At 40.4% G+C, this 26,876-nt stretch overlaps 1 protein-coding gene across 1 annotated transcript; it reads left to right on the plus strand.

Moving 5' to 3' along the window:
• On the plus strand, nt 1–25,902 carry cpped1 (calcineurin-like phosphoesterase domain containing 1). Its single transcript, XM_026316213.1, has 6 exons — nt 1–170; nt 2,686–2,904; nt 12,570–12,742; nt 13,260–13,385; nt 13,581–13,713; nt 23,883–25,902. The coding sequence occupies exons 1-6, from the start codon at nt 107–109 to the stop codon at nt 24,107–24,109; spliced, it is 942 nt and encodes a 313-aa protein (XP_026171998.1). The 5' UTR covers nt 1–106; the 3' UTR covers nt 24,110–25,902.
• Nucleotides 25,903–26,876: the final 974 nt, after the last annotated feature.

The raw sequence follows: 26,876 nt of genomic DNA on the forward strand, positions 1-26,876 counted from the left end.
GGCAGTGGAGTCGATCACCGAGTCACCGAGAGACCGACACGGCTTCAGAACAAACCTCCTCACAGGCTCACAACTGACACACTGCAGCACTTTAGCCGGGGGTCTTATGGCTGAGAGTGGGGGCATCTTTCTCAGGGCAAAACATCGGACATTCAGCGGGCTGGACGAAGGTAAAGCTAGTCGACTGTTTTAGCGTCTGTAGCCGCGCCGGTTGGTTAGCTAGGTAACCGGCAGGCTAACGCGTTAGCATGAGCTAGCTAACAGTGTCTAGCTGAGGTAACAGGCTGTTGTTGCAGGCTAATACCCCGACAGAGCAAACAGATGTGAAGCTTTGTGAGGGTTTTTTTTTTATCTGTTTCAGGAATGAATCAATTCAGTGTCTCCAAGCACGAACGGTGAAATGAGTGTTTTCTGTGTTGGGGTTGTTTCAGAAGTGCCGTACAAACAGTAACAATACTTAACGTAAGGTGCTTTATTGTGGCAAATAATTCAAAACACTGAAAACCTGCAAGTTTTAAACTAAAGCCTTCAGTTTATAGCTTGTAGACAGGTTGTTGTAGCATGACATGAGTTATTGTGTGTTTTTGGCTCAGTCTTGCAGTCACACAATCATGAATTCTTCCATTTCTAGCTACCTTCATATCTGTTTACTCCATTATCATCTACTGAAAATAAATTTGTATTAGAAATGAACTCATGGGCAGCGATTGAAATCCTGTGATTTATGTTTGAACTTGGGCACACTCACCCACACAAGGCTGCTCCCTCTTATCCCCTGTCATGGGGACTTTGCCAACTCCGGTGTGCGTGTGTGCGTGTGTGCGTGCGTGCGTGTGTGCGTGCGTGTGTGTGTGTTTTCTCTTGCGTTTTCTCTTGTCTTTCTCGTCTTTCACTTGTCTGTGAAATAGTTCATGCATCTGATCCCAGAAAAAGACATTATACTATTAAAAATGCTCAGTGGAGCAAAGACGTTTGCAGGATTTTGTGAGAGACTCTTGCAGCTTCATGAAATGTTTGCAGATTGTGTCTTTTATTAGGGGCACAGATAAAAGAAAATGGTTAATTTGCATGTGCAAACCTTTGTGTGATTTACATACATTCCTTTGCAAATAAAGGCATTAGTTATCTTCTTACTGTTGTCTGTTTTATTAGTTAACGATTAAGCTGAGACAGAGCTGAGCTGCAGGTCAAACAAATGGGCTGATATATGTTTTTGATCTGTTTAGAATACACATCTAGTCTGAATTTTCTCATGAAAATGAAGTTAGGATTATGCCAGAGCAGGAAACTTAACGTGATACTACAGTGGTCATGGCAGCTGTTTAAATTTAAAATTCATTGGCTGTCCTCACTGTCAGTAGCAGAATTCATCAGTCGCCCCACTGTGTAGTCATAAATTAAGATCAAGGCCAGAGTAGTTTGGACTAAAGGCATTTTAAAGTGTTTTGGATAAAGAGATGATGATGATATAGTCATAAAAGTAGAATGCGTTTCCCCTTGTGATTTCATAAATGTCAATTACACAGACGGGATCATTGTTAAGCTTTTAGTCATCTAGTTCCCCAGGAGCAAGGCACTCTGTCGCTCTTTTCTTTTCCTATCTTTCCTCAAGTTTCTCTGGAGGACTGAATTATCGTAAACTCATATGAGTGAGAGCAGTACATGTAGAGCATTTTAAACACAGATGATGCTGAATAGCCAGTTGCCCCTGCTGACTGTGGTCGAGGGGATTTTTGCAGAATGCAGATGCAGACTCTCCACAGTGAGCTACAATACTGCTTCCACATCCTCCGGAAACTAAATGAGTGGAGCAGAAAGCTGTTGTGTTTACACCTGCTCTTAGCATCTGTCCATTTGTGGGCAATAAGCGCACTCCATTTCCATATCACTGCCAGTCTTTCTCCTGTGTCCTTCATGTCATACCTTGTCATTACCATCAGTGTCTGCTTCTGTTCATTACATGGAAAGCCAGGCGCAGTTTGCATTGTTAATGAATATTTGATGGTGATTAGATTGTAAAGCCCTTCTATTACATAATATTAGGATTATATAAAACACTTCTTTGCCGTTCATTCATTCATTCAGCTGTTATTTAGTTATAATTCGCCAGTGGATAATCATGGAGTAAGCAAGCTGTACATAACACCCACTAAAATCCTGATCATGGTGCTTTGAACTAATCAAATGTTGACATGTTGTCATTTCTGCACAAATCTTTCACAGCAAGCCCTATACCCATGGATGACTAATTCTGTGATGACACCTAATCCTTAAAGCTTATATTTTTCTTTTTGTTACAATGCAATGTTCTGTGGAGGCTTCCTGTGACCTCAACAGATTCATATGAAAATGTTCAGAATCTGCCAGAATGTGAAGTTAATGCCCGGCAGATAATTCAAAAGGTCAGATGCTAATGAAAGTTGTTCACATTAATGAGTGTGTGAACAAATGTAAAGTGAAAGTTGCTGAGTGAAAGTACCATATTATACATTATGCATATTGCAACAGTTGACAGGTGACTTTCCCATTAATGGCTATGCCATATAAGTATATTGTACATATAAATCAGTATTCATCCATCCATCACACTGGTTTTGAGCAACATTATAACACACGTAGTTTTTCATTGCATTGTGGGCTCAACAATCAGTGTCAGTCTGTCTGTTATTGTATTTTTTGTTGAAGATGCGGAGCGCCACTGGACAGGACCATTTTGCTTCATCCAGGCTGCAGACCCCCAGTTTGGGCTGATGAAGGCCTGGAGGGACGGGGACTGCGACGGCGGAGGGGACGAATGGGCCGAAGAGGTTGAGCTCACCAAGCAGGCTGTGGATGCTGTTAACCAGCTCAGACCAAGGCCCAGGTTCATGGTGCTGTGTGGGGACTTGGTCCATGCCATGCCAGGTCAGGAGAGACCACAAAAACTCAACACACTGCACTTGAAAGTGTTACATGAGAGTATTACAGCTGCCAGCGTTCCTTAAAATGAAAGTGTTATAATTTCAGCTGTTCAACTAAAGGCTTTCTTAACAGTTATTTTTAAAGGATAAATACATTTTATCTCTAACTCTAAACAGGTGTTAAGGGAAACCCCAAGAGTGGGTCCTGAAACAATGGTTGAATTTTTTATTTTTTTTAATAAACATTAAAGTACTTTGAACCACTCTGCACAATAATTACATTCTAAGGGAACTCTAAGCTCTTAAAGGAGACTGCTACGTTTCTAGCAGACATATGGCCACTTGCACAGTAAAAACATGATACTGGCATCAACAAGTGTAGCCGCAAATTATCTGCCTAATGCTGGAAGACATAATGTGAACTCACAGATGCCAGTTGCGTGAGCTTTAACTCTGTTCAACCTCTTTTAGTCAAACCAAATGATACAGCAATGGCCCCATGAGTGTTATCTCATAGCATCTGGTACCTCACGCAGGCTCATGCAAATGCTGCACTTATTTCAAAGTGTTTCAAATGGCAGTCTCAAATTACAGATAGCAGCAAACTATTTAGAAACACAAGCTGTGAGTTCACTCACTATACACAGTCTCAATCAACTTGTCTTATGTCTTGTTTCTGTTTAGCTCTTCAGAATTGCATGCTGACAGATTTTGCGCTCAAAGCAGATATGTTTTTTTTTTTGTTTTTTTTTTTTTGTGAAGAGCTCAAGGGAAGGGGATAAGCAAAGCTAGGAATGATCAACAGCCACCACCGAAACGCTGTTACTGTATGTACTATTCAGCTAGGGTTTCTGCCATCAAACCAAGTCACATGTTGTAATTTTCTTTTTTTTTTTTGTTGAATAAAATAAGTGTAGTGGTGATTTGTGGGCAGCAAAGAGAAAAGTTTTTGTACAAGGTTTCAAGCTATAACACACAATGCAGGTTTACTGCTTATGACTGGTTCTCTTGTTGATCTTTATGATCTAATAAATAATACTAACTTTAGATCTAGTGAAATTCAGCTTTTGTTGGAGTTTCAGAAACAGAAGTCAGCAAATAGTTAGCTAGTCTCGGCTAGCTACACCCTTATGTGTCTCTATTTAAATACCCATTTCCACATGTCTAAATGCTGTTGGTGAGGCTTAAAGAGTAACTTAAGACTGAATCCACTTTCATTTAGCTAGTAAGTTATATTTACATTTTGAAAAACATTTAATTAACTTGATTCTGGTACAGTATTTTAGTGTTTATGCAACAGAAGAACAGTCACCTTTAAGGTGATTACTAGATTTGTACTTAAATGATACTGTATCTGTGATACGTCCTGTTATTTCAACCTTGTATTGTCTTGTGATTCCTAGAAGTCAGACTGGTCAGTGGTGTTAAATCTGGATATTTTTCCTGATCCCACCCAACATGAGATTACTCTCTGATTTGTGAGGAAGGCTGCTCTGGAAGAAACTATTATTCCAATGTCATATATAGGCCAAATATACAGTAGTTGTCATAATAGGAAAATGTGACAGGAATGTTTCTGACTGCAACAATTATTGTATATATCACCTTTGGGATGGTTCAGCTCATTGTTGGAGGTGATGGAGGCCTTCTCTCCCACTCTCCCAGCCAGAGTCTGTAAACAGTGTATACTCCCATCCCCTTTGACAGCAGCTGATATTTATCTATGAAAAAGCACAGGCCTTCTGGCTATTCTCAGGCTGATGCTGGCGAAGATTTCTCCTATTGATCCGACCAGCCAGACTTTAAATTCATGTCCAACTTTAAAAATCTATAAGGTAGTGGCTAGTGTGTTCCCACGGCAACTGGCAGGTTTTAAAAAAGAGGAAAAAAAACTAGTCTGTAAACATCAGATCCCTTCTGACAGCATGCAATATTTATCTAAAAAACGCACCTGGTTGCCTTTAAGCTATTTGCATGAAGGCAAGATTTTGCTTTTTGAAATGGTCCAATCACATGAATACTGGTTGCAGGTGCAGAAAATGATGACATTTGTTCAATAATTTGAAAATAACATCTAACAATGCTGTGTGCTGCTTTCTCTCCATCAGTCTAATACTGTGAGTGAGACACGTTCTGTATTTTGTAGCCAGGACAGCAAGCCATCTTCTTCCACAGTGGCAGCTGTTTTCCCCAAATCACCAGACGCTTTCATTGTCTAGCCAGGCAAATAGATTTTCAGAATAGAACTGGGCTTGAAAATAGTTGGATACCTCCACAAACTATTGGCAGAGTAAATGAAATAATCATTTTGCTGCTAATTTCCCACCTTGTTTGGAGCTGACATGCTGTGCTTGACTCATGCTGTGTTCAGTTTTGCTCCCTTCTGTCTGTCTACATCTCTGTTTCTGTAGCGACAAGGGATATGATAATTAATACCAACCTGTAAACATAAACCTAAACAAATCAACTTACAAATTAAAAGACCTTTTAAAACAGTAGACAACATCTGTGTACCTCTCAGTAGAAGACTGTGTAGACCTGCAGGCATTCGTGGCAAGTGGAAGTTTTATTGAAGTAACTGTAATGAAATGAGTGATTGTGACATGGTGTGCATGCTTCTTGATGTCCAGCTGCCTGTTTCGATAACAGGTTAAGAGGAATGGACTGGCAGGACCCACTGTGCAGTTAATGTTCAGTGAAAAGAGCCACAAGCTGCCAACCAATGCAAACTACCTATGCATGACAATTAGGGGAGCTAGCATGAGGTGCCTGTCTGGCTGCCTGGCCTCAAGGAATGGGCATAGAGAGAAAAAAGTAGTCAGGGGAACCTTTTCCTTTGTCTTCATTATTGCATGTTTTCACTCAGGGCATCTGTCCACGTTTGAATGGATCACGATGAAAGTATCACTGGGCTTGATGGAGATTTGAAGATTGTGTGACATATTAAGCATTAACAGAATATTTATTTGTTTTGTGCGTAGAATGTCCTTGGCCTATGTTACTAAAATTTTACTCAAGGCAAGCTATTCATATGCAACACATATTTGGCTCAACTTCTCAACTTAGTCACTGAGCAACTCTTGCTTTCCTCTCTCTTTTTTCCTCTCTGTTTTTTTCCTCTCTGGGGGGGGGTATAACGACCACAAATTTCAGCTGCACAGGGAGAGTCATGAACACTCCTGGAGCTGTCTCTTCCTATCATCTATGTATCTTGCTGTAGGCGGCCAAGTATCCTTATCATCTCCATGACTGCACCATTTAGACCAAAACATGGCCGCCATCCATTTTCCACATCTATCCCCATCTCCCTCTGATCATTCGCATTTATAAGTCACAGCGTGATCTATTTCAGATGCACAGTGGGGACAGTTGATAGTGTAAGCATGGGGTTTAACCGCAAGGCCTTGGGGACCTTTAAACACTGCAGCGTCAGCCCTTGTTACTGTCAGCCCCAGCAGAGCAGGTTGTATGTGCCATCCTCATTACTCACCACGTCCGTCACTTGCCTGGCAACTGGGCTGTTGCATTGGGGGGGAAGTGATATTATAGCCAGAGCTGCTCCTTCCGTCTCTCAGCTGACATTTCCCCTTAAACTGTTTATTTACAATAGAGAATGAATGGGTGGCGGCCAGGGGAAGCTGGCTGTCAACCGGCATTGTTGACACTGCTGCCTGTCAGCGACAGGAAATTGGCAACTGTATTTCTGTTCCCACAGACTTCTCTATCTTTTCCTCTCCTTCTCTTTCACATCCTCTTTTCTTTTCTGTCTTATTGCTCCATCATCTGTCTACTCTTCAGTAAACAGTTGTGGTCTCATGCCTCATACCTTCTTTTGACAACCTTCATTTACGAGTCTGACACTGTACACAAACACTCATTTATTCTTGCCGCTGATGAACCTATTGGAAGTAACTATTTAAATGAAATCTGAAGTTGAGGAATGTGTTTGTTTATGTAATTGTTCTGGAACAAACATGATAAAACAGTGGCAGTTTGTGTTAATCTGTATTGCTTTTTTTTGGTTTAGACCTTGATTCAAAAGCAGGAAAACTAAAGGCCAAGTAGTGATGTCTCAATTTAATGAATTCCCTTTTCTTATCGAAGACTTGTTGGTGAAGCACTGATTAGAAGTGCTGGAGATAGAGGGGAACCCTGATGGACTATATTTCATCCCATCAAAGTGGTTAACGAACCAATCTTAGGTCAGGCTTCCTTGAGCAAAGTGTTCCAAACCTTTACGGACAGAAAGTTCCTCAATCTCAATTCCCTGTGTCCAGTCCAAGCCAACTCCCAGGAGATGCTTTCTCATCTCAATGAGTTCCTTCAATCTCCCCTCTTGTTCTCTCCCTTTCTTTGGCTTTCCATTACTTATTCTCATTCTCTTGTGTTTTCCTCTCTCTTATTTACAAAGTTGACAAACGAAGAGAATAAAGAGCAGCGAGGGGGGCAGTAGAGGAAAGAGGTGGGGGGAAAGCATGTGGTAGAGCGCTGATTAGATTAGAGGAACATGCTGGACTAAATACTCTCCTAATGAGCACTACAAAGGACTCAAGCTGTGTCTCCAGGGGTTCATGTGGGATGCTACGCATGATACAGCAGGGAGAAGTGTTTGGGTATGTGTGAGAACATGCGTGTGTTAACACGTGTGTAAAAAATCAAAAAGGTGAAGTAGAACTTACCTTGGGACTTCCCTGTCCCTTTTCTCTAACTGTGGAAACCTTTTTAATTTCCACTTAAGGCTGATAAAATAGGGTCTCTGTGGGATTGTGAAGCAGCGGAGAGGAGAGAATAAAGGATAGACTGCCCAGGGAGAATTTGTTTTTTTGGGACATGTGAATGCATTTTGGGTGTGTTGTGCAGGGGTAGTTCCCTGTGTTTATCTAATGGGCTCCTATGGGGGTTTGGGACAACCAGAAGTGTTGAAGTTGAGAAATGTCTCTCTCTTAACACTTTCACAATTCCAGGGAGGCCCGAGAGATTCACAGTTCAAATGTCAGCGTGAAAAGATCCTCTTAGACCCTGTAAGACAACCCTGGTAAATGTCAGGATACAGCCAGCCGTTCATCCATTTTTGACTGCTTATCCAAGTCCAGACAGGGACTTTTCTTGGCAGCATGCCAAAAAAAGTAGCCTAGATGATACTCTGCCAAGCACAGTCCTCCAGGAGGACACCAAAACCTTCCCGGTCCAGAAGGGATATGTTATCTTCCCACCATTCCTTGGATTTGCTCTGGGGTCACCTCCAAACTTGATGTGCACAGAAGCATTTCCAAGAAGATGTTCAGGAGGAATGCTTAAAGGATAATTCTTCCTTATTTCACCCTGGTGTGTTCCCTATAAATGTGACTGTGGGTCACACTGTCTGTGTACTCACCACGAGGAAGAGAGATTTGGGAAAATGAGAACTTAAACAAGTCAGCATAGATTGGGGCATGCTAAGCGAGCCTCCTACAGTTTTTCAAATAAACTTTAATTAAACAGCTTTTCTTGAGTTTTATTGTTACATTTCAGAGGATTTGAACATTTTACAAGGTTTCTGGTGAATTACTTTTCACATAGGATCGGTCCAACATATTGTAATTTTACTAGGTTGTGTGTGGAAAGTTGTGGAAAGACAGAGTTAATATGAATTCATCTCAGCAACCACCTTGTCATAAACTGTTGGCCAGTACCAAATTAGCACAACCTGTCAGTGTTGGTGCATGCTTGAGTTAGTCCCAAATAGAGGTCTCCACACATTGAAAACACAGTTTTTTAAGTAAAGAAAATGAGTGCGACAGCAAGACCCCACACACTGAGCCCTGTGTGCCACTCTTCAGAAGAAATTGAGGAAAGTGGTTACAGTGCTGGGCAGGCACAACGAGAACCTGCCAAAGTCTCCTGTCCAGGCTTGAGAATCACAGTGTTGCAGTCTCATTAAATGAACAAGGCCTTTCAGTCAGTGCACCAGAGACAGCAGAGAGCAGTGGTTTTGTTTTTTTATACCCTATTCTGTACATGAATTGCTTATTCCAAAAGAGAAAATCAAGGCAGGAAAAGGTATTATTACAATGAATATTTTATAAAATAACTTATGGTATTCTCATTGGATTCCTGTGCACATGCAAGACAACTTATTTATGAAATTGACTTATCTGAAACATTTTATCACACTTTTCAGTAGGGATGCACCGAAATGAAAATTCTTGGCCGAAACCGAAAAAGAGGAAACCAAGGCCGAAAACCGAAACACCGAAAGAAATTATGCCAATTATTAGTACCATTGCATTTATGGCTATGGCTGTGTACTAACTTTACTAAAATCAAGGCATTGCAATTGCATAAATTAATATTAAAGTTTCAAAGAATAAATCAATTACAAATTATGCAAATATTTATTTAGCGCATTGCAAAAATGCAGTGAAGTAGCGATCAGAATGTTTGGATTTCGGGTGATAAATTAAACCCGACGTGGAGAAAGTCTTTGCAGATGCACCCCCTCTTGAGATTTCGGCATTACATGTTTTGCAAATCGCTGTCCGTGGGTCTTTCTCAGATACACTGAAATACGTCCACACCGCAGACATGTTGCTTCAGACAAGCACGTGCAGTTCGTGGTTTCTGTTTGCGTCATCACAACATTTCGGCCGTAATGTTTCAGTGATAAAAGTCTTTCGGCCGAAAACTGAAAATGCACCTTTGGGCCATTTTCGGCCGAAAATTTTCTGTGGCCGACTATTCGGTGCATCCCTACTTTTCAGTGTTTTGTATTTGTCCTATCTTTAATTATTAGGATCAGATCACAACACTGCAGGCTTTCTCTGCAGCCACAGCAGGATATGTTCATCCAAATTAACTGATTGTTTAACCGGACACTGCCTGTTACCCCAGACAAACTTAGGTCTGTAACCGGTTCTCATTAATCTGAAGCAAGGTGTCTCAAATGCAGATTGGTGTTGGTATATCATGAGTGAGGATTGGTGTGTAGCAACTGGAGGTGTAAGGAAGCTGAGGTCAGCACAGCATCCCTGTCGCTGTATGAGGCTACCAGTGATTTTTTTTTTTTTTTTACAATAATTTATAAAAGAAAGTAAATATGGATAGATGCTGTTGTTGAGCCCCATGGAGTATTTTTTCTTGTTCTTAGCCACTGAGCAGCTGACAATGTCAGATACCTTGCCAACGGGCATGCTCATAGTGTTTAAAGATGGGAAAAGTATTTCTTATTCACTTCCCCTTGTAGACTGAGCATATTGAGTCCGTGAAGAAACATGCCTTGTTGAAATAAAAAACACTTGTGAATTAATGGATGAAATCTGTTAAAATCCAATTTTGTGTAACAGCAGTATTGGTTGAGAGCTACCAGCTCAAAAAATTGCCTCAGCAATTCAAATTACAACCTCTGCACCCTCTGTTCTCCATCCGAGCTTCATTAGTGAGACTGCTTTTGTTTGCATGCAAGGTGGCAGTGGTCAGATATTGTGGCTGTGGAATAATGAGTCCACATTGTTATGGCTTCAGCTATCATAGCTTTCATCAAGGCTCGGCTTCAGATCGTGAACTCCCTGGAGAGCAAACTAGATGTTTAAGTGTTTTCTTCACTATGCATTACCTGCTAGATATCATTGCATGGACCACTTATGAATTTAATGATAAAATACTAATAGAACTGAATTGATGAGTAATATAACTTATGGAACTAAATTTTCCTTAAGAAATAATTTTCCCCACTTATAACAAGTTCAGTTTGGTTTATAACAGTAATGTGGTTTATTCAGTGTGGTCAAATATCATGTCTAACTATCAGATTGTTTTTGTTTTTTTCCTACCACCCCATGAACATTTTTTGGCACAAAAAGCATCATGAGTTTAGGTGACAGTTTTCCCTTTTCCTGTCAGAATTTTTTTCCTGTAATGAAATTATAAAAACCTGAAAAGTATTATGTAATTAAAAAGATATGCAGCTGACACTTTTTATTACCAAATACACATTTTTAATTTTACTGTTATTGTTTGGGCCACAATAAAGCCCCAATATGTCCATCATAGCCAAGATTGCACCTTTCAAATGTATTGTTTGCTTTGAACAACCTCTCTCCCCACCCCACACGTCCACCCCTGAATACAAAGGTATTCAGTTTGTTGGTATTAAAGACTAAGAAAACCAGAAAATATTCATTCATAACTAGAACAGAGACTTTCTCTTGTGAATTCTTAGCTTTAATCAATCAACTGAAATAATTAATTGATAATTAGTTACCAGTTTCCAGTTAATTTTCTCTGTCAACTAATTAAGCTCTAACTACAAAATTATTTTTCTATAAAACATGGTTAGTCTACGAGGAGATAGCTATTGTATAAATGTAATAGTGCACACCAAGGAGTATTATTTTATACTGAGACACATTGCTAGTTATCACCTACATATTTTATGCCACAGCGATAGATATTCGGTAACAAACTAGCTAACGTTGGAATGGCAGCTTAACATTGCAGCAAAATTTACCCTAAGGTGTCAAAAGCCTAGCTAGTCAGGTGTAATCCTTTAAGATTGTTGACTGCTAGTGATCATCAATTTTATAGCATTAATCTAACTGTCCTTGTTGAAATACTGCCTGTTACACGTGAGAAAATTAATGTTCTCTGTGCACTTACTCTTCAGACCTGAATATAAATGCTGTATTACAACTACCACACAGAAATTGTTTGTCATAAGAAAAAGGGCCTTCATGTCTTTGCTTGTATTTGAGTATTGTATTGACAGTTGGACGTCTGACAGGCTACCTTAATTATAGAGAAAAGGTAAAAACAACAAATTGCCTTTTATCTGGATACATTTTAAACTCTGAATTCTCTCACTGTGTCATGCATGAGATTTGCTGTTTTAGAAAAAAAAAAAAGAAGGCTCTTATGTAATCAGTCCTATCCAAACATCCAAGGCAACGTTTGCTCCAAAAGTAGGTCAGTAAAATAATTACTCAGATGAATAAAGAAATAAGAGAGAGGAGAAGAAGAAGAAGAAAGAACTCAAGAGCAGGAGCTGATAGGTTTGATATACATCCTGAATTATAAATGGATCTGAAGCTTGCCCATTCTCTGCCCTTTACCCCTGCTGCCACTGACTCAAATACTTCCTTCCTTTTTGCATGCTTTTTTATTTTTATGAACACTAAGGTTAATAGCACCGTACGCCTGATTTGAACAGAACAAACAATAGAACACACTGTAAAGATCTTACACAAATATGGATAGCCTCATGTGTCTTAGAGCAGTGAATCTGACAAGAGCCGCGGCCTGCGCACAGCTCAGCAGAAAGGCTGGGTTTGCCGTGCAAACTCATCGTCAGTAACCATGGTGATATCAAGTAGACCTGTACAGAGCATTGATCATTCTCAGAGCTGTCATCATTATCTTCCAAGTAATCCCCATTCCCTTAGGCCCCTCTCACCTGCAGTATCATTCACACTCTCAAGCTGACACTTTACATCAGCATTCATATACATTTCTCCACTCTTTTTTAAAATCTTCTCTAAGTAAGACATTATTATAATGATGCTGTCTGTTGTTTGACTCCAAATCAATAGTTTGTTTTGTTCGTATTTGCTGACATGTGTAACCACTGCTTTACTTGTCACAGGGGTATAAAGCTCTCTTTCACATTGTTGACAGAGTTCCTCTCCTCCCCACCAGATACTCCGTTCAGAGAAGGTCAGGAGCGAGACCTAAAGGCTGCCTTGGAGGGGACGGATCCCTCCATCCCACTGGTGTTTGTTAGTGGGAACCATGACCTGGGTAACACGCCTACCCCCAGTACAGTGGAACAGTACTGCAGTGCTTGGGGGGATGACTACTTCAGCTTCTGGGTAAGGATTTCAGAAGTGGTACTGGTCAAAGAACATTTTGGTCCAGTGTTGCTCTGTGCATACTGTGATACTGTGTATTGTGTATTTGATTTTTATTTAAAGGAGTAAGCTGACTATTTAGTGATTTATTTCCATAAAGTTGAAGGGATCACAATGGACAGATTTTTTTTTTTTTTTAAAAAAAGGAATGGTCAAAGTCAAGCTTTCCACTCATTTCTGTAATGCAGGCTTTTTGTTTTAAATTTGTCAGTTGTCATCACAGTGACGTGACTCTCACAGTTTTTTTTTTTCCATTCCTTGTAAAGCTGAAAAAACTGTTTCTGCAGGCTGAGAAGGATTAATCATCGCCAGACTGATTTTTATGTGGAGTAATAGTAGGAATAGAAATGCTAGGTTGTAGAAAATGCACTATAAACTAACCCTTTCCTACAACTATGTATATTTTTTAAAAAATGAATGAAGTATAGGTAACTAACATCTACCATGTCTGTGTCTTTTGCTTCTCCTCCTGTCCCAGGTGGGTGGAGTCCTCTGCCTGGTCCTGAACTCCCAGCTGTATTATGACGCATCGGCCTGCCCTCAGCTGAAGGAGGCTCAGGAGACGTGGCTGGAAGAGCAACTGAGCAAGGCCACTTCCTCGACGGTAGGATGGCATCAGTGACGTGATTCGATTCTTGTCTGATTTATGAAGTCGTTCCGCTACATGATGCCTTCCTTTGCTGTGTCTGGATGTTGTGGTTCAGATAATTGCTGCCGTCTGCAGCCATATGACACAACAATTGAATTTTGTATTTAGAGTGACCTGTGATTCTCATCCCTCACATCTGTCTCTACTCAGGAAACCAAACCCAAACACATACTGGTCTTCCAACACATCCCCCTATACCTTAAGAGCCCTGATGAGGAGGACAACTACTTCAACCTGCAGAGGGGAGTCAGGCTAAACCTGCTGGATAAGTTCAAGAAGGCAGGTAAGAGAGCAAGGAGGAACAAATTACTGACTTCTTTAATATCATCTATACTTTTGTCTTTATTTGAACCAGCTTACAGTGGTTGAGCAAGTATTTTACGCACAGGCCCTTTAACACGTCTTTTGTCTGTTCTTATTACTTCCTCTTTTAGGTTCAGTATTTGTTATAATATGCCTAATAATAATAATAATAACTATAATTAAAAACCACAGAGCAGATTGTTTTAAAAATCAACACATTGTATCTTCCAAAGTTTTAAAATATCAGCATAATTTTCTCTGGTGTTGGATTTAGGCGACTGTGAAGTGGTCTTCTTCTTCTAGCATATCCAACTGAAGCACAGTTCAGGTCCCAGCCCAGAGGATTAGTATACCATTAGCCAGAACCTCAAATGGAGCTCCTGGCACACACAACAGAGGCATAGTTGGATTAATTAATGCATTTGCTTGCTATAAGGAGAGTAATTCCATAATATTCATTATCACAACTCATTGTTGTCGGCTTATAAATGCGATACAAGGGTACTGACAAACTTTCACAAGGACAAGACAGCTTTAAGAAGGCGCCAGCTAAACACTTATAGAGACATTAAAATGAACACGTATCACACTGTCCTGCCTGCTCAGTTGATTGACAGAAACTCTTATACGGACATGCTTCTCAGACACGCATCAAGGTGACTGGCGGAGGATGGTATTAATTTCATTATCCAGCTGGTTTTTAACCATGCTGGCCTGTGTTGGTCTGATGGCTTTTCTCTTGCATAATTGATTGCTTCTTTATGGTTTAAGGAATGAGTTTAACAATGGAGGATGTTACTATACTTTACGTGCATGACATGCCATGTACTAGTGTCCTTACTCTTCATACTTAATCCTGCCAGCAGTTGGAAACTGAGACTGCATGCAGGGTACGTTCTGTGTAAATTATAGACATACATACTTAACTTGTACATATGTACATGGCTATTAATAGTTTGTGACAGATGTTTCAGCTCCCTCTATGTCACATGACTTTTTCCTGTTTGTATGCATATAAGTTTAGGTTTGTGTGTGTCTGTTACAATCAGAGAAGGGGTGTGATTTTCTCTTGATTTATTTATGAGCGGTCAAATTTTACTCTTCACGTTCTGTCTATGTCCAATCCTGTCTCATACATAACAATGAGCTCAGGCAAAATGTCAATCTCTGTCTCTTGAATTTATGTGGAGATTTCTTTTTTGCTACTGCTAAGGGCGGAGCATTTCAGCGTTACTGTTAGCTTGTGCTTCATTTTGATGTGCTTATGCTTATGTATATGACATATGATATGTGCTTATCTTTGTCATATATTTCTATATGAAAGTTTCAAAAAGCCATGCAATTCAGCACAGTTTTGTCATAGTTAGTATCTCTTTATAAGTCAGCTAAATTCCTTTTGCACTCCTCTGATCTTTGCTGTCTCATGCTCTTTCTGCTTTTGCCTTCACCTCCTACTTGAAGTATCTTAGTGACTGATGCTGTAACATCTGTACTCTGAATCCACTGGAGTCTACCCTGGAGCCATGCTTGTAAAAGAGACTCACTCACTGCACTCTGTCGGTTTAGAATAGAGCTGAGACTGCCCGTTCATACCAGATGCACTGTAATCATCAGTGTCACTGTCCTGGCATGAAATGACACAGTTACTAAAAAGATATTAGTGACAATTTTAAAAACTGAGGTGTTCAGTAACAGAAAATACACTGTAATTTAGAGGGTTGTTATTCAGATTATACGATCAGGTCTGGCCTCAGCTCTACTTTGTATGTAGTGCTAAATATTAGTGTGATAACAGGCTCAACAAAGACAGTAAAAGAGAGACAAGCTTATATAAGTATTTGAGAATTTTATATTATAATGTTGAAGAAAATGAGAGGTAAGGAAATTATGTTGTTTATCTTGCTGTCTGTGCCATAAGGGGCTGTGTTTCCTCTCATCCATGGTAAATTATTTTACTTCTAGCCATAAAGTGGCTATGGTAATCCTCCCATTACGGTGCATCATTCATGCATCATCTCTCTCTTCTGTTGGTCTGTCCTCACGGCTGCACCCTCTGAACTGAAGCCTCCAGATGTGCTCTTGTACTCATGATTACAGTAAAAAACGGTGTCATTAACTTCATGAGGCATAAATGTGTTGTTGGTTTTTTTTTTTACAGTGATTTTCATTAAAGTAAGCCGCTGACAAGCATATGTCTAATCTACGTTTGTGCAGCTAGCACTCATATAATATGGCCTGGAAGACAAATGCAGCTATACCAGCAGTTGAAGGATTGGTTGTTTTATAGTCTGAGCTTTAAACACTGATCTTTAAATGTCTTTATTGGAAAACTGGAAAGTGCTTCATGTTACTCTGACACTGTTTCTATGGACTAATAACACAGACATTTTAAAATTCCCCAAGGATATTCTTCTTTGTGGGCTGAAGTTCCTATTTAAGCAAAGCAAAACATCAGTCTGGCAAGAACAAAGATGTAAGGTTGGACCATTTTGCTCATTCTTTGTCTAATTCTACAAAAAGCAGCCTTGAAATGGGATTGCTGGATGTTACACAAATGTTTCTTTGGAATCAAATCAGTCCCTATAAGTACTTATTCCTATGTTTAACTGAGTTTTGTGACCACATAAGAAGTGCCTTTCTGTGGAGTCAGTTGACTTACAGCAGCTGGGGATTTGGATCAGCATTTGTGAGGTTGTTATTGCTGCTGCTGGGTTTCTGAGACCCCTACCACTCGACTGACATATGATGGAAATAGAGACTATAGTTCCCCACAGGCAGAGAAATACATTAATTGATTTTTCTTTACTGGGGTATTTTTCATTCCCCTCTGTACGACTTCTCACAAGATGTGTGTCAGGAGATCTTTGAGTAATTGTGTGTGTGGCTGCTTATTTTTAACATACATTGTTTGTGCGTTTTGCATATAAATTGCTGTGCATTGATGCATTTTCTGTGCGTGATATATTCTTCAAAACCTATCTATATGTTATCTCAGCAACACAGCTGCACATGTGAAAGGTGCAACACCAATTAGTCTTCTTCTGGCTCATCAGAGCGAGCATTCGCACCCTGAGACCTGTTGACTGCATTCCAGCTCTTAATGATACACTGCCTCTGTGAGGTGCCCCCCTCTAGGGCAAGTGATGTATAGTGTCATTGCTTTTTTAATTTGCACAAGCAATTACTATGCTTTGTAATTTGTCAGTGGTGTGGTTGAAAATTTTACCTTTTAATTATGCACTCGCTGTCTGGTCACTAGCTTTCTGTGAATTTTATTGGCAAAGAACAGGTTTACAATCCCCAAAAAGGTAAACCATGACAACCAGAAAACAACAAAACAGCTTGTTTTTACTTTTTCTGTTGTGCTTAATACTTGGTTAAAGACTTTTAAGTCATAAAAGTGGATACAGTTTGTTAACAATCACACAACGGCCTAAACACTGTAGCAGAAGTTGTTTACTCCTCTTAAGTTTACTTATATGCTGTCACATCACTGTCATAACTTTAATTATAGTAAATAATGCTCTCCTGGGCTTGATTGCTCATACCATGCCAATTTTTCACTGTATGGATGTAACTCAGGCAGCCTTTTGTTACCGTGAGCAGAGGAAGAAAGCCATGCAATAAGTGCAGGTAGCTTGCTCACTGATGATGTTGATTTTTAGAACAGGTTTTACACACATCCTGAGCCTCTTCAGAGAAGATTGAACTCCCATGGCTGGGGACCACTGTCTTCTTTCCGAGAGGCGAGTTGAGTAACAGAAATCCCAGCAGTGCTCTCAGCTTCTCCTCTCTTCCTAGATGGAGTACTGTAATTATATTTCTTCCACCCCCACCCTTCTTCAAGGGTTATATTCTACATTAACGATACCTTCGGTACACATGCAAACAAGGATGAATGAACACACGCACCTGCTGCCTCTGTTCGCTGCCAAACCCTTTTTACATATAGAAAAAAACAAGACTAGAGCTAAGAAATTCATTGGAATTCCCAACATTGCTAATGGCTATAGAATTGTATATACAGTAACTAATTAGAGGCAAAGATAAGCAATGTACAGTGTCTGTGTCTTTCCCTCTTATTCTCTCACTCCCTCTCTTGCCCCCGTTTGTCTTTATCAGTGAGGGCCCTACACTGTTAAAAAGTGAAGACGCATTTATCACCCACTGGGGATTTGATAAGAGGCCACAGCTAAGCCTTTAACCCCATTGTTTTAATTATAAGCCAGAATAATGCTTTTGCTTTTTCTGTATGTTTCCCTATTATTCTGGCTTTGTCTCACTCCCCCCTCCTTCTAACCAAAGTGGGGTTTTTTGGGGTTTTTTTGAAAGGTGGGTTACATTCAGACCAAACACATTGGCTGTGTTGGTACCTATGAACCAGGGTTGATTAGGTACCATGCTGGGTACCAAATGGCCAAAAGGCATGCATGCTCTACAGGGCTAGATGACATGCTGACTATTTTAATTTCTCTGCTCCTTTTATGGAGAGGATGCTGCATGGCTGAGGGTGATTTATGGGGAGTCATGGCTGTAAGATGCCTCACCACACTGCATCGTTTTCTATCCCACTGTCATGCAAATTATCAACAGCCATGACGAATTATTTCCCAGACCTGCACTTTAACGACAACCGCCCTTCAATACAAGCGCACACGTTGCATGTTCACTCCTACGCAGCCCATTCCCACAGATGTGCAGATGACAGCTCTGTTCAGAACTACATTAGGGGTTTGTGTCAAAATCAACAAAGGAGAAAGGCAGGAAAGGTCTGAAGAATAATGGCTTCCGCTGGACAGTATCACAGATAGGAAGAAGTTTAGTGACAAGATAGGAACCTAGCTCACAATTAACAAATCTAGTGTTGTAGCCTGCAAATCAATGACCAAGAGATAGAAGATGATGGAGAGTGGGAAGGGAAAGACAGGAGGACAGATTGAAGGAAGGGGCACACACATCAAACATGATTATATGTGGACTGATGTTTCTTTACCTCCTTTATTCCTTTTATTTGCAGCCTACAACAGTGGCTGCTATTAGCATTTAAATAGAAAAGGTGCTTTCAACAGAACATAACTATGAACAATTAAGTTGAATATTTTTCAGATGACTTCAGTATATAAAAATCATAACGTAGAAAATACAGGCACATATTGGAAGGGACTCCTCTCTCCTTTCTGCAACCCAAGACCAGAATTCAATTTGACTCTGGGTAAATTTCCTTTGTTTGCATTCGGTATGTTTTCATCACTTTGACTGCTTACTCTGGGCATTTTCTGAGCGCTCCGACACCCCTCCTCTTCCACCTTCCCACCCTCCCCACCTCTGTCTGTCAAAGCAAAGGCCAGTCCCCAGATGGGAGTCTTTATCACAAAGAAAAGCACAAAAGAACCAGAACTGTTTCAAGGCTGACAGGTAAATGGGATTTCCACAGAGACCGAGACAAGACGTGAAATTATCAACACAGAGAGTGTATGTATTTGCGAGGGCACCCACTCAGCAAATAAAGGGAATTGGATGGATGCAACAAAGCATGGAGAAGAGACAAAAATCGGGTGAAATTGGACTTAATACTTCACTGAAGGAAATACTGCTCTTAAAACTCTCTACACAAACTGTGACTCCTATATGTTTAGCTCAGTGGGTAAAGCAAGACACTTACACACAGCATAGTTATATGGTCCGTTCTCTCTATGGCCGAATAGGTGTGCTGCGGTATTGTCAGTAGAAAGAGAAGGATTTTATTCTTGATGTAGCTGAATGACTAGAGCGGTGGTAGTAAGATTACCACAGCTAAAGAGTTAGATCCCACCAGGCTACCCACGCTGATTGTACAGTGAGGATAACATTGTGCAAAAAGTGATACAGGCTACTTTGATTGGGTTGAAGCAAAGGGATATGAGCTGTGTACGGTGTTTCATTATTGTCTAATCATGGCCATTTTCCCAGGAGGGTGCCAGCTATCATTATCTTGGAAACACAATGCATTTAAGTCCACAAATTCTCAAGTTTTCATTCTAGCAGAGAACTGCAGCTGTTTGCACTTGTGACTTGTCCTCTCTGGCACATCTTGTAGTGTTTCATGCGAAAGAGTACGTGCAGATGCCTGACCCTTTAATGGCATTAGAAAATTGCCAAAGTGCAGGGCATTTCAAATCCCATCGTCTGTAGTGGAACTACTTTCTGGCCAACAGCAGCTGCTAATTCTTAATAAAGCTACGATTCCAACCCGCGCCATGAAATATGTTAAGTTCATCCTCCCTTTGAATGAATTGCAATCACTTTCATTGTCTCCAGCACATTAATAGCATTCCCATTCACCTCAGTTGTGCTTTGTTTTTACATGGTAACATCGTACATGGTAACCATCAGCATGTTAACATTGTTTTGTGAGCATGTTAGCATGCTGAAATTAGCATTTAGCTGAAAGTACTGCACAGCCTCACTGATCTGCTGCCATTGCTGTAGACTTTTGATTGGCATTCACACATATGAATATAAAATATTAGGCAGTCTCTCTCCTATTATGTTGACTGTGTAATTTACATGTTCTGTTTCAACAGGAGAGCTGTTTTTTTACCTAACCAAAGTACTGTACAAGTTGCAGGACATTTCATGTTGCAGAGTTTGTTTCATTAATAGAGAATTGCTTTGTTTCTCTTAACATAGTACCCATTGTTGGAACCATTTTAAAACAACAGAGACACCTGTGTGGGCAGGGCTGATGGGCATTTTCTTACTTTACCTGCACTTGGTGTCATCTCACTCCACTATTGCAGCAGTGTAGTAAACAACTCTGTGCTTCTGTGCCACTGAGCTCTTTTTAAATTACTGCAGCTCAGTGGGCAGCACTGGGCTGCAACGCAAGGTCCCATTCACAATAAATAGCAGCCTATCCGCTGTCCCAGCTTTTGAGTCTCTGTGTGTTAGTTCTGTTTCTGCTGCTAATGCTTCTACTGATGCTGCTACTAAGTATGCATATCACACCCCGCCAGAACCAGACCGGAGACTGACTTGTGTTCCAGCTGGGTCCTAGGCCTGGGAAAAGGGTTGGCAATGTGGGTTTAACTCCAATATGCTACAAAAAGAGAGCAGTTTCTCTATTTTTATTGCCTTTGAAACAGTAATAGGGTATTTTGGAGTTTTAAATTGTTTTTGCATCGCAGCACTCTCAGCCTCTACCCTTCACTTTGAAAGAATGCCTTGTATTCATTTTACCGTAGACAATTTCAGAGGTCAGATTCATCTTCTGACTGCATTGCAAAGTGGACAGCTTTCACAACTTCTTTATTCTGTTTTTCCTTTTTCCAATTGTTGATCTTTTATTCATATAGACAGCCTTTTGGAGATTGAAAAGGCTTTTCTTTCTCAGGCAGGCCATCGTTTCTCTCGATGATGTTTAGCATGCAAGGGCCCAGGTTGAGTGGTCTGACTTCTAAAGCCCGCGTAATGACACCACTCTGAAAGGGACAGATAAATTCAGGTCAGGGTGTTATCGCTGGGCCTTTGCTAAATTGTTTCTGTAAAATCAGTTTTGCTCCATAAGTGCCAGAGGTACAAGCCAGTGGAGTAAGACGATTCATTTCCACAACATAAAAATTGTATAATGCTTTAATCCAATTCAGTTCTCAGCTATACTTGAAAGACCTTGAAAGAAAGACTGTAGCATGTCGTGACAACCTAACAGGGATCCCACTCTGCCTGATAGACATTAGAGAGTTTAGCTAAGTAGCCAATACCAGCTGACACCCTGGACAGGTCACCAGTCCATCGCAGGGCTGACAGAGACTCACATTAACACCTACCTATGGGCAACTGATAGTCACCAAAAAATAAATGGGCACTAGGGTAAAAGGATTTTATGTTTTGTATCATGGTTAAACTGAATATTTTGGGGTTTTGAACTGCTGGTCAGGCAAAACAAAGACATTACATTACTATTTTCTGATCTGCTTTTGAGCGTTCATTATTTAAACAAAATAACTGTTAATCAATTAAGAAAATTATTTTCAACCCTTTCATTATCTATTGTTGTGTCCAGCAATATCTCCTACTATAACTGTTCTAAATTTATAGCATAGCAGGGTCTTTCTGTGACGTATTCCTTCATTTTAAAACGACCAAAAAACATACAGCACAACTCAGCTACATGGATGCATCACAAATATGTCACATACATATGGGGGAAGCTCACTGCTGTTGCGTGGCGGTGTCACACAGGTTGTGTGTGGGATGTGGCTCGTCGGAGACGTGGCACAAGATCTCAGACGCACTGACACATGTATACATATGCACACGTACACAATCCCACACACTTTATTTGGTGGCATGATTAATCGTAGCATCTTTGTGAGGTTTAGAAAGGGTTCAGCAAAAATCATTTTAGCTTCAAAAAGATCTTTTTTTCCCTCCTGACGGTTCATTCGTCACCAGTATTATAGGATTCATTCTTGTCTGTCACTCCTTTACTATTGCTGTCGTCCTCCCACCACCTCAGCTCTGTGAGGTGACAAAGAAGTCACAGCCCTCTTGTGGTAACAAATCCAACATTTCCATTCAGCTACACTGAGTCATTAGGTGATCCCATCAAACATTTTCTTTGGCTCACACTTCTGTTTCTGCTTCGCTTTCTTTTCATTCACAGGTTTGAATAAATATATAAATTGCGTAATTCCTCACAGGACAGATGAAAAACACTATAAAGTGTCTGTCAGCAGGGAAGATCTGCACCACACAAACAATGCACATACACACAGTCGGGCTGAATAATTAGTGCACCTTTTAGCTTAGAGAAGCACAGCCGCTATCTAGAAACATCAAAGATGCACTTTTACATAGCTACACATGTATACATGTGAGTTTAGCCAGTTATTCAGTCACCTAGAGCAGTGGCAAGGTTGTATGAAAGTCTGTGTGACCACACACACACAAAGTGATTCACAAAATGTGTGCTCCAGACCTGCAGGCCCACCCACGAGTAGCAGGAGGGTGGGCTTCTAACAGTGCTGCCCCAGTCTTGATTGCAACAGAATTTAGCCCATGCGCACACATAACAGACCTTAATCATCATTTCCACCTATTGCAGTTTAATTATTTAATAGTCCAGCATCTGCCCTGCTGTCCTCATGCAGCTCAGAAATATTAATATAAATTTAGGTCACATTTGTATTCTGGTGCTGGGTTATTATGCAGAGTGGCGGACTTGATGATTCAGGGCAATTTCATGGTGCTGACGTCAAAGTAGTATCAGCAGTGGATACAAAAAAAAAATTTTCCGAGGAATCTTCCTTGTCTTTGTTGTGCAGATTTCTTGGGACAGACTGATGTCTTTCTCATGCACAGACTGCAAATTTATCCTCTTTTGTTTTCTTTTTCTTTTCTTTTCTTTTTTTTTCTCTCAAGACGAGGGAGCAAGACTCCCCTCGACGGAAACACTAGCAGTTATCCAGATGTCATTTTTCCCACCAAAAGCCTGTAATAAACTTAATAAAAAGGTTTTACCCATGCCCACATGCAGATTTAGACATGCAAGGACACACACATATTGGAAAGTCATATCTCACCCAGACCCCATTCTGTCCTAATATTTAAGCATCTTTATCCTAACATATTTCTGATTCTAAACATTTACTCCAAACCAAATTACAACCTTTTGATCACTCCCCTGCTCAAGTGAAAATTGTCCCAAAATGACACCTTCTTTCCCAAAAGTGAAATAGGTTCTCCCCAAAACAGGGAAATAAATTCACCAGCTCAAACAAATTCTTCCCCCACAGACAACAGCACAAGTCGTTTTGCAACCCTCGTTCAAAGTGAGACGTGTTTGTTGTGCCATTTTAACTGTGCAGTCATTTCAACTGTGGTGACACAGAAGCAGTGCCGCAGGGCCGAGCTGTACCCCCATCGTTCTCTTAACGATGTTGCTCGTAATTGAAAATAAATCGAAAGTTATGGCTCCTCTAATGAAAGTTCCTTTGTTTTTGTTTTTTTTTGTTGTTGTTTTTTTTGTTTTTTTTAATATTCTGTAAGTGGAACACTCCAGAGCATGTTTCTTCTCTCTTTGTGTTACCACCTTTTAATGCTCAGATTTATGTAGTTTCTTCCTTGCTGTACCAAATTCAGCAACCTTTCTGTCACTCCTCGACACAGGGGTGAAGGTGGTCTTCTCCGGTCACTACCACCGAAATGCTGGTGGCTGCCATGACGACCTGGACATGGTTGTGAGCTCGGCCATCGGCTGCCAGCTTGGTGAGGACACCCATGGCGTCAGGGTGGTGGTGGTGACTGCCAACAATGTCATCCACCGCTACCACAGCCTGGAGCAGCTGAGCAAGCACGGCATGGATGAGGACCTCAGAAAGCTCCTGCAGGCCTGAGCGGTGATGGTGGTGGAGAAACTGGAACCTTTGGCTTGTCATCAAAAGCAAACTGGAGTTTTGGTAAATCTCTTTCTTTGGGTTTCACAGTTTCTAGTTCCTGCTTTCAAAGGCACAACACAAGGTTTTTGGAGATTGGTGCACAGGTCAACTCGTGCCAGCTGATAAGAATGTGACATATTACTATTATTAAAGTTGATCAATGTCCTAATCTCCAAGAACACTGTGTATTCATTAAAGTGAATTTAAAACCTTAAAGATGAGGCCACTTGCCAACCAAAAGAGTAATAAAGTAAAAAAGTTTGATAAAAAGGAACAGAACTTTTTCGCTCTCTGCTGAATGTTTCCTAGGATTATCTGTTTGTAGAATGGATGTTATTATCTCAGCTTTTGCAGCCCTAAAAGGGACACACAAAGATAATAGTGGTTCTTTTGTAGAGCAGCACCACCTTCACGCTCTGTCCTCTTGCATCTGAAGTAGCATAACATCCTGTGATACCTCTCTGTGCATTGTAAAATGTTGAAATTTCAAGACAATGCCCTATGGCGCAGTCAGATGTTACCAGTGTAATTTTATACTGGATCCAAACAGTTTCATCTTTAAAGGAAGAAAAAAAAGAAATTTCAGTCAGAACAGCTACTGTTAGTGTGGAGAACGTGAGAATGATAAAGTAGCTATTTAAAGTAGCTAAATTAGCTATTTCTACTGTTTGCTGCAGTCTAATGCCTGGTTGGCCATCCTATGCAAGTTAACCACATGACCATATTGTGTGTACGCATGTGGTTTTTTTTAACTTTAATGTGGTACGTTTAACTGACCTGTTCATAGCCCCTTACACTGCCCTCAGCACACAGGAAAAGCACAGAAACTTGTCAGAGTAAACCTGAGATATGTTTTTACTGGCTGGTCTTATGCTGTTTTAAATAGTCCTTGTAAACAATATATGTTCACATCAGGAAGCCATTTTAAGCATAACAAAAACTGAGTTTCTTTTTGACAGAAAAAAATATATATTTTAACTTATATTCCTTAATATCTCAGTCATAGTTGATAAAGAAACATTGCCATGTGTGATACCAGTGGTGATATGGCATTACAGTATGACAGTGACAGTCAACCTTGCAGCCAATATCAATTAGATACATTTTCAGTACCTCTGTATTACATTGCTGCATTACTTCATGTGCATATAAAGGCAGTTTAAAGGCAGCATGGGAATGGTGGGTCTAGCCACTAACAAGGAAAGCCATTATACAAAGAGGTGATGACAACACACTGAATGGCCACTGCAGAAAAATGGGACCATAAATACTGGAAATAAAATATGGGGTTGAATGTGAAAATCTTGACAGTCGTACGTTGAATAGCTTATTTTCTTTGTTCAGTATGGCAGAGTTTGCAACTAATCGCTAACCTGTGTTGCTCTCCAGCAGAATGTCCTTTATGTCAAAGCTGAGGTGACATCAGATTACTTCCAATGAATTACTGTGTAGCAGCATGTGTTTGGTTCCTAGTCACTTAGCTGTTTATAAAAGTGTACATCACTGTGGTTCTTCCTCACTGTGGTAGTTTCTGTGACAGCATTTTTAATCACTGGTTCACGGTTTCAGTCACAATTTTAAGCTGCAATACTTCACATTTAAGTCATTCCTGATCGAGTTGGATCTGCTCATGTTTGGGATCTTTGCTGTGAAGTCTGCACAAACAGAAATGCACAGTAAATAAAATGAATGTGTGAATGTGTTGTTAAACGTCTGCACTGTTGTCAGACTAATAAAACAGTGTTACTGATGTGTGCTGTTGTTGATTAATGGTGAGAGGAGAGCAGTATTTCCTGACAGTGACACAGCCTGCTAGCTGCAGGCTTCACAGTCCTGAAATCTGAAGTCTTTAAAATGGACATTTCTGCAACAAAATGACTTTCTCTCTGAGCCCTAAATGATTCTACTCGATTACACGTTCTATGCACACGCACACACACAGACTCTCACATTCACCCTGACCGACTGGGAATGTAAAAGAGTTGTCATGGCAACCCTTTTACACATCTGTGTATCTCCGAGACAGACTGTGAGTGTTGGAGAGAAAGTGTATGTACTCTGTGTCTGCGTGTGTGTCTGTCTGTGGTCTGGTGGCTACTGTAGGTGATTTTGCATCAGAGATGCGATCGCTGACCTCATTTCACACTGACGGACTCTGTGTCTTTTCCAAAAAATCAGTGTATGATGGAGGGAAGAGGGGACGTCTGGGAGGAATGGATAATGAGTGTGATGTGTGAAAGACAACTCAGACCATCTCCTTCATTTCCTGTCTGAGAAGGAACCTTATGTCCTTATCTATTTTTATATCCTCATGTTAACTAAGATCAATCACTTATTGTGTGTGTGTGCGTGTGTGTGTGTGTGTGAGACAGAGAGAGAATTTGTTCTAGAGACCATTTGCTTGATGAACCCAATCACACAGTTTGATTTGACCTATATTGAATTCTAATGAACGACCATACTGAATTTCTGAATGTGACACGATTATATTTTTATAATAAATGTTGATTTTATCTAATAATTCCAGTGAATTAATGTGTTTATTAGTGTCTCTTTTGGTAACAAAAGTTTAACCATCTCTGACCTAAGTCATCTTGTTAAATGTCTTCCCCTGGACTCACTGAACACTGAGCACCTTCCTGAGGGTTCCCCTTCACTGTCTGCAGTACATTTCTGTTTGGGAAATAGCCATGCTCTAATTTGTGGAACTACTGTTCCCATAATA

This window comes from Mastacembelus armatus, chromosome 19 (genome assembly GCF_900324485.2).
Source record: "Mastacembelus armatus chromosome 19, fMasArm1.2, whole genome shotgun sequence".
In the NCBI taxonomy this organism is placed as follows: domain Eukaryota; kingdom Metazoa; phylum Chordata; class Actinopteri; order Synbranchiformes; family Mastacembelidae; genus Mastacembelus; species Mastacembelus armatus.